The 8,608-nt window shown below is 42.0% G+C and overlaps 1 protein-coding gene across 1 annotated transcript; it reads right to left on the bottom strand.

Annotated features, from left to right (window-relative positions):
- Nucleotides 1-5,466: 5,466 nt before the first annotated feature.
- Nucleotides 5,467-8,298, bottom strand: vcpkmt (valosin containing protein lysine (K) methyltransferase). The gene is made up of 5 exons (XM_079528007.1): nt 7,867-8,298; nt 7,199-7,312; nt 6,668-6,740; nt 6,465-6,584; nt 5,467-6,340 (listed from the first exon to the last, which is right to left on the bottom strand). Exons 1-5 carry the CDS (start codon nt 8,151-8,153, stop codon nt 6,236-6,238), a joined length of 699 nt encoding a protein of 232 aa, XP_079384133.1. The 5' UTR covers nt 8,154-8,298; the 3' UTR covers nt 5,467-6,235.
- Nucleotides 8,299-8,608: the final 310 nt, after the last annotated feature.

Genomic DNA, 8,608 nt, shown 5'->3' with positions numbered 1-8,608 from the left:
GCATGGTTTAGTCAGGACTTAGTTTAGAACTCCCATTTCATAACTCTATTCACTTGCCTTTGCAAATGCCCAAACCTATTCAAACATAATAACCACATATTGACCTCCCTATCAGCACTGAACAAAATATATTTAATGTCAAGATAATATAGAATAGGCAGGTGCGATGCATGACGTATGCCTAATTTATGCTACATTGTACGACAAAGTACAAGTCAGACTAGTGTTCACCCTTGTTCATATTCTTCCAGTCATGCAACCATTTTCACAGACTGACATCTATCAGTGACAGGATGATGGATACCCAGCAAGGCCAACTCAAAGAGAGAGGCTTCCTTCAGGCAGAGTAAAGCTTCCGACTGCACTGTCTGTCACACTCCATGACTGACTACATCTGTGCATTATCTGACAAGATCCCTATAATTACAGTGTTTTCAGTGCCAGTGCACCCACATCAGACAACTACCAGGCCTGGAGGAATATCAGATGCATACAGTCAGGCACTGGCTGCTCACAAACAACCCAGGCCTGGGGCTGTTGAGAGGTGATGACTCAGGGAAACGACACACACACACACACACACACACACACACACACACACACACACACACACACACACACACACACACACACACACACACACACACACACACACACACACACACACACACACACACACACACACACACACACACACACACACACACACACACACACACACACACACACACACACACACACACACACACACACACACACACACACACACACACACACACGCACGCAGTACATAGGCTACATCCCATCGCTTTCCCCAGTTAGTTTTGCCACCACTCACTGTAATAATGATAAATCCAACATTATTGTGCCAGAGTGCCGACAGGGACAGAGCTATCACACGCATTCAGCAATGCATCCCCTGTGGCTCTTTAAGTAGTAGATCTAATAATATGATGTTATGATTAAGTCACTAACTGATGTAGCTGTCTATCTGTCCACTACATGCTTATGATTGTGGCTGACACAGTAGATGAAGCTGCACTAGAACCAGGAACTCCAGTGTTCAGCAGTGCATTAAAATGGCACCGAAAGATGGTAAGAGCGCCCGAATAATCTCACAAATAGTAGCCTAGTAGGCCTATACTGGATTCATGTCCTCCTCTCAACCGAAGCACAGCTGTCTTAACAGCACCCCCTCCCATTTCACTGCAGGGGGGCAGGGGGTCGGAGTCAGCTTCGTGATTCTATAAACTAGTTGTCCTGTCGGGCTTTGCTCCACTGGCACTGCTGTACCACCTCTGCTCTCAGTGCCATTGAAGAAAATAATCAGCTTTTGTTGTTGGGCCTCATTATTCAAGATGGGGAAGCGACAAGCGAGTGCAGAATAACAGAACCTTAATCACATGCTCTCTTTACAATAGAACGTCTGATCCATTTGACTTTTCTTCCAGTTTTTCTTTTGTGAGGTGAGATTTGATCAGTTTCACAGTGTCATGCAAAGGGTGCAGGGGTGGCAATTGCGGAAAATTGTGACTTAGAAGAGTCACATCTTCAAGCCTAATTTAAGGACTTTCCTATGACGAAGCAGAAAAGGACATAACACCCTGTTTTTGAGGGGGCCTGCCCAGCTTTGTGCGTCTGTGTGTACCACATTTGTGATGATTTGATTGGCTGAGCACGGAATGTGATGATGTATGATGATCGAGCGCCCCTCCCTCACTTCACACAAGTGTGATTTTTATAATCAGCCCAGTTTGATTTCTATTCTTGAGCCACGTCCTAATAGTTGGTGTGAAAATGAGTCTTCTTTTCTGAAACACTGTCTCCTGGCATCATGATGATGATGACACAAAGACTCCTTTGTGACACTTGGCTTTGATTCAGCAGGGTAGAACACAGTTACAGCCTGGATGTAACTGTGGATGACGGGTTCTCTCCTCTACTCATCTGGTTCAGGTGGTGCTGCACTGCATCCTCATGTCATCATGTTTACATCCTGGATGTAACTGTGGATGACGGGCTCTCTCCTCTACTCATCTGGTTCAGGTGGTGCTGCACTGCATCCTCATGGATGTAACTGTGGATGACGGGCTCTCTCCTCTACTCATCTGGTTCAGGTGGTGCTGCACTGCATCCTCATGGATGTAACTGTGGATGACAGGCTCTCTCCTCTACTCATCTGGTTCAGGTGGTGCTGCACTGCATCCTCATGTCATCATGTTCCTCTACTCATCTGGTTCAGGTGGTGCTGCACTGCATCCTCATGTCATCATGTTCCTCTACTCATCTGGTTCAGGTGGTGCTGCACTGCATCCTCATGTCATCATGTTTTACATTTAGAGGAAACTGTGAACAGCACTTTGAATACGGAATTCATGCAGAGTTCAGTTGAGACGAATAACCATAGAAGTCCATAATTCTGACCCCTCCCCGAAAAGGCCATCTGCCCTGACCCCTACCTGCTTTATGGGTTGATATAGAAGGGTGCTGCAAACCTGGGTTGAAGGCATGTGGATGAAAATGTGCATGAATGTGTCATATTTAATTTAAGCACACACACACACACAAAAGAAAGTTTGCGGATCCTCATTATCATCAATTACGATCATCAAGCAGTGTGCCTAACAGTTAAAACAAAAAATGCATTTTCAGCTAGCTACTTGGAATTGGAATTTGGATAACAGTATTGTTACCACTCAGGTAAGCAAGTTGTTTTCTGATAACAGCACCATCTGTTGGTAGAAAATTGCCCCATTATGTCTTGGCACACAAAGCATGTTCTCCATGTTCAGTTATGAATATTTTACTATAATAACTAGACAAAAATGTAGATGGCAAGATATTACACAGCTCTGCACTGTGGCTGTCCTCATTTGTGTTAGACATCTTGTATTCCCCTGTAGAACTAGCCTAATTAGCCTACCATAAGAAGACTGTAAGTACACCATTTCAATTAGGTTTTAGCATTTATTTATAGAGGATAAAACACAGGAGAGCACAGAAATTAGGTTTGTACCCCCCCCCCCCCCCCCCCCCCAAAAAAGGAAAAAGCCAGAGCCATGGGTGAGGAAGATTAATTGTTGATGTTGTACGGGAGCTACAGTCCAGTGTCTGCCAGTGTCCACTACTCCAACACCGACCCCCCACCCCTCTGGGGGACAGGGACTCAATACCAGTGCTGTGTCAGATTAATCAGGCTAAACATATCCTGGCCAGGGCCAAAGGAGAATTGAATAGGAAACGCTACTAGTTTGATTCCAGCAGTCCAGTTGCACTAGGCAGAAGAGACCTGCAAAGGCCAGTGGCCTTCAATTTTCTCAAAATGATCTGTTGCAGTTAATTATAGCTTTTAAAACAAATGGCAATTAATCTCACAGTAATTACATGCCTGTACATTCCTCCCTCCCTTTTCCTGTTGTGATGTCATATCATGAACCAAGGGATTTCACTGATACTAAATGTACTGGTATGTACTATGTACACATAATTGACTGTATATAAACACATACACACAAACAGATCCACATCGCTCTCTTCTTCTCACCAACACACAAGCCTTGTCTGTGCTGTGCTGGTTGGAAAGTTTGACCTGGTGAAAAACCTTGGCTCGAAACGTCATTAAATTACATTGGAGCAAATGAGTGTGCAGGTGTATTCTCTTAATCTCTTTCGCTAAGCATGTTCTTGCCCATTGTGAAATGCTTATAATTTAGATGCATGCTGTCTGAGAACATTGGGACTATGTTGTCCTGCTAGCAGGGTGTTTTGTCGAGGAAGGACACCAACACAGGGTGTTCAATTGACAATAGCATTGAAAAATAAAGAAATAATCAAAACCCTAAAAAATTCAGTTAGGTGGTTTCTTCCTGACAACAATAAACAGGTTTCAACCAAGCAGGTTAGCTCAGACCCATTCTACCACACTAGCCTGTGAAAACCCATTCATTATTACACAATCAATCAAATTAGATTGCAGTTGCACTCTTCTATAGTGATTTATTTTGTGTTTAATGGGACCCGAAGTCTTAATCCTTCAACTTCCTACCACAGTTTTGCATGAATATTTTAATCTGGAGTGGACTCTCCATTTACGCAAGTGCATTGGAGGCTGCCCTATACAGTCCCACTGTGTAAACAGAGAGCAGCATAAAAGGCTGTGAGGGGGCCCTGCATGCCTGTGGGAGTATGGGGCGTGCTCCATGGTTTATGCTTGAAAAAGGGCCATAATCTTCCAACTAATCTGGGGCTTGGAGTGGAATTCCCCTCGCATGGAGTGCAAAACCATTTAGGAGAGCTGGCATGTGCTAAATTAGTTATAGAAAAAACTATTAATTAAAACAACTGGGATTTTGGCCAAACTTTAACTTGGCTTGTTGTTCTTAATGATTAAGCTATTCTTGCTGTAGTAATCAGTGCCCTCCCATTTAATATTGAAATTTCACAAATTTAGACAGGCTTTTATAGGCAGATTAATTACACAATGTTTTAAAAGACCCATTACATTATCATAAAACAGATAGCTTTAACAATAATTTTCACGCTTTTCTTTTTTTGGAGTTTGTACAACTACCGCCCTCTAGTGATCCAGAAGGGAAATTGATTGCCTTTATATTTTCAAAAAGATGAATAGCCTAGCCAGATAGTGGGTGAGGCCAGAAACAGGAGATGATATGCCATCAGTCATTCTTATCTACTTGTAACAGCCTAAATCAGCTATTTGTTGCATGTCTATTTATGCACTAATACTATAAAATAAAGTCTAATTTATACTTTGTTGGGCGAGTGTCGCTCTCCAAAAAATTGTTTGGTGAGCGATCACTGTCGCATGAAGTATAAATTAAGCTTTAGGACAGTACACATGACCAGATCATAGTTAGTTTAATGTTCATTGTTCCCTGCAGTTCATTGGTGTGTAAAGCACTCGTCTTTCACACATGCTGAACAAACAACTCACTGTGCATTGCATGGTGAGAAAATGGCATGCCATGCCCTCATAAGACTAATGTGAAAGCCAAGCCCCAACTGCATTCCCCCAGGACACCGGTGTTCATGGTCTCCCCAAGACACCAGTGATCATGGTCTCTCACAGCCAGGACACCAGTGTTTTTACGGTCTCTCTTGTTTGTCCTCGTTTACAAATCAGTCTGTTCTAATAAAAGATGATAGAGATAAATATTGCATGTATACACATATTGTTGCTGTCAGGCATAATTTCCCAGAATCTCCATTTTACATTTTGTGATTTTTTTCCTAAATGAATGTCCTACTTGATCATACTAGTGTCACACAAATAAAAGGTAGAAGATCGACAAGCTTGTAGATCTGCTATACTTTTGCCGTTTTTCAATTTGAATCCCGAAAAGTAACAGTTTTGGACATATGAGGTTTCCACCCGACAGACATGTACATAAGGATATGATCATGACCAACAATGTGCAACACTTATAACCAAATATAGAACTGATGAACATTTTAAACAAAAAAATACATTTATTTGGATCACGGGCCACAATAATAGTTACATTTGATATGCTGCAATACAAAATCACACACACACACACACACACACACACACACATGAAAGAACAGACGTATGGAAGTAGCATATTTTTAAAACAACATTTTAAACTAGCAGCTGTATGTGAAATTATTAAATTAATCAAGATGAGCGACTAAATCACCTATTTATTGGCTAAAATCAATAGGTTATTTACAAATAAGCTGTCAGATGAGAAACGACTGTCTCCACTCCTCCGCATCATGTTGTTTAGTTAACTATCCACTACTGCTAGTTTATTTGCTACTTCCACACAGAAGTCAGTTTGTGTCCATTTTAAGTGGTGTCAAATGTGCGTCTAGTCCACGGTGTCCAGCACTCTCGCTGGACCTGGTGGTCCGAGGGATCAAAGCCAGAAAGTGCACTCGTCACTCGAGATGGGTGGGGACCTCACACAGACAGGCAGGAGAAGTGTACTCGATGCTCGTCTCTGGCAGGATGTTTATAAATGATTTATACATTTTAGGCATTAAATATGTCATGTAGTTCAATATTGAATAATTTCACACATACAACAGGTTGAGGTTATCTCAACTTTGACACCACTGTTTTGCTGTCTCTGCGTCCTGTTGCCATGGGACAAGCATTCTCAGAACACTCCAGTGTCATACTGCTGGTGTGAATTCAGCATTACAATCCTCTCCATTACCCTTGTTCTTACAATTTGTTAACACAAACTCAAACTTTGCGCTGGATGTGAAGAATACGAATGTCAGCACTGTTAAAATCAGGGTCTTGCTTGTCCAAAGGAACCTCCTCACATGTGAAGTCCTGTTGAAGCAACTGAAAACATAACAAGAAGTACAGTTGGTCATTGAGAAGCATTGATATTTCATAATGCATGACAGTTCAGCTTCTTACAATTAGTTTACCACTAGTTATTAACAGAAGACAGTGCAGTGCTCACCTGAAAGAAACGCCTTTCCACTTTCGGGTTAACGCCTACAGTCCGTTGCTCATAGCAACAAATGATGCAGGTATCTGCTCCAGCTAGGCGTTTCAATGTTTCAACCAGCGGTACAACAGACTATTGGGAAATAAGTGATTAGCCATTATACAGTAGATTATTGTAATTACTTCTTTCAGCCTGATACCCAAATAATACAATACCTGTTCATAGTAGATGCAGTCTGCCATTAGAACATAATGTGGATGTGTAAGGAATTCAGACACCTCTTCACCCCTTTAAAAACATACAAATTAGTTAGGTTACATAACATACAAATAAGAGTTAGGTTAACCACTTAAAACGTAGTTAGTTGGCCCGAATCCCCCTGGTGTCTATACTAGGCCCCATCCTTTTTTCCTTATTCTTATTCTGTAGCATTCCGGGCACTTAGGCTGCTAGTGCTAGTGCCTGACAGCGTGTCGCAGGTTCGACTCCAGATCTTGGTGGCCTTTTCTACGTGTCACTCCCTATCTCTCTCTCTCCCCATTTACTGTCAGTCTACTGTACACTAGTATAAATAAAGGCAGACCCCCCCGCGAACTACCATAAAGATGCCAGCGCATCAAGTAGGGATCCACCGATCCACATTATGATGAATGGTCCCAACCACTAATTTAAACACAGTCCAGAAATGTATTTTAGTGTTAACCACAACTAATATAACAGGAGAAAGTATTAAGTAAGTTACAAACCATTTCAGTACCTTGGCAGTTATGGAACCACTGCTGATAAGTGCTTTGTTTTCTTGGATATTCACTTTCAGAAGGCTCTGCAACTCCTCCAGGTCTGTTACAGTAACTTGAGCTCTGAGTGGTAACAATTTAGGCATTTAGCAGATGCTCTTTACCTAGAGCAACTTAGGTACATCAAATGCTACAGACAGTGTAGTGCCTCAGTAATACATAAACCAATAATCTACAATGAGTCTAAAGAGCATAATACATAATTAAATATGCCAGGGAACAAATGAACTTGCCATCTGTTTAAATAACATGCCATCTAGATGACATTTGAACCTTTGCATAAGACTGCTTGTATGACTGGTTGTCAAACAAATTATATTTTTTACAAAGATTAATGACAAGCACTGTCTGGACTAGCCCGTCTCCGGACCCCCCGGGTTGAGCTCCTTTGGACCTACCACGTAGGAGTCATCAAAATGTCAGAAACTTTAACGTAGGGTTCCGAAAGGAGCTATGTCTGGACTCACATTGCTTTTTCGACCAGAATTACTTGCTGGCAAGTTACGTGGCTGCATCATTTAGAAAACTCACCATCGTGCTTACAGGAGGCTACAGCTAATGTTTGCGTACATACATACAGGACAGTGGCATCAAAAACTGACTGCAGAGATTCTCACCCCAGTGCTGATGCCATCAGACCAACAACTCCTGTTCCAGCTCCCAACTCCACAACGTCTTTGTCAACCCATGCGTTTACGCCTGAGGCAGGATCATAAAACGCTTTCGTTTCCAAGTATTTTGCGAGGACGATTGCGGCATCCCAGACCACACAGCCGACGTCTCCTTTGTAGCACTGATTCACCTTGAAAATACATCCGTCGTTTTTCTCAATTTCTCTTACAAAATAGTCGCTGCCCTCCTCTGTATCCGTCGCCATATTGACAGTACTGTTGTGTTGTGCCATTCTGGTTGCTCCGTCATACTTCCTTCTTTCTGATGGTTCCTTCCTGTTGCCAATTATCAAGAAAACATTTGCTGAGCAGTAGAGTCACTTCTCTCACGTCTAAAATTATTTTATGGCAAAAATAGCTCTGGTCCATGATAGCCATATGCCCTTTGCTGCCGTTAAATTAGAGCTATATGGACCAGAGCTATGGCAAAAATATGTTTTTTGACTGTCATTTACTTTTATAGATACGATAAGCAGCATTGTAAACACTGTTTCTAAAGGCTACACACGCCTGCATGTTTTAATGCGCACGTGTATGGGGGGGTCCCCCCACTTGTAAAAGTAGCACTACATTGACTACAACACTGGTCATAGCCCTAGAAATTAGAATGCCTGTGATCATATTTCATATATTCCTAATACAAAGAGATATAACAATGATAAATAATAATGTGAGAGCAGGGGCATTG

The sequence above is a fragment of the Electrona antarctica genome, assembly GCF_951216825.1.
Source record: "Electrona antarctica genome assembly, chromosome: 18".
Taxonomy (NCBI): domain Eukaryota; kingdom Metazoa; phylum Chordata; class Actinopteri; order Myctophiformes; family Myctophidae; genus Electrona; species Electrona antarctica.
This window is presented reverse-complemented; position numbering and strand designations above follow the sequence as displayed.

Bases quoted from the DNA above. Each gene is read 5' to 3' on its own strand.
- vcpkmt (XM_079528007.1), bottom strand. From the start codon at position 8,153: ATGGCACAACACAACAGTACTGTCAATATGGCGACGGATACAGAGGAG. The intron at 6,585-6,667 runs GTATTGTATTAT...ATTTCCCAATAG, and splicing joins ACTGCATCTACTATGAACAG to TCTGTTGTACCGCTGGTTGA. The intron at 6,341-6,464 runs GTGAGCACTGCA...TTATGTTTTCAG, and splicing joins TGGAAAGGCGTTTCTTTCAG to TTGCTTCAACAGGACTTCAC.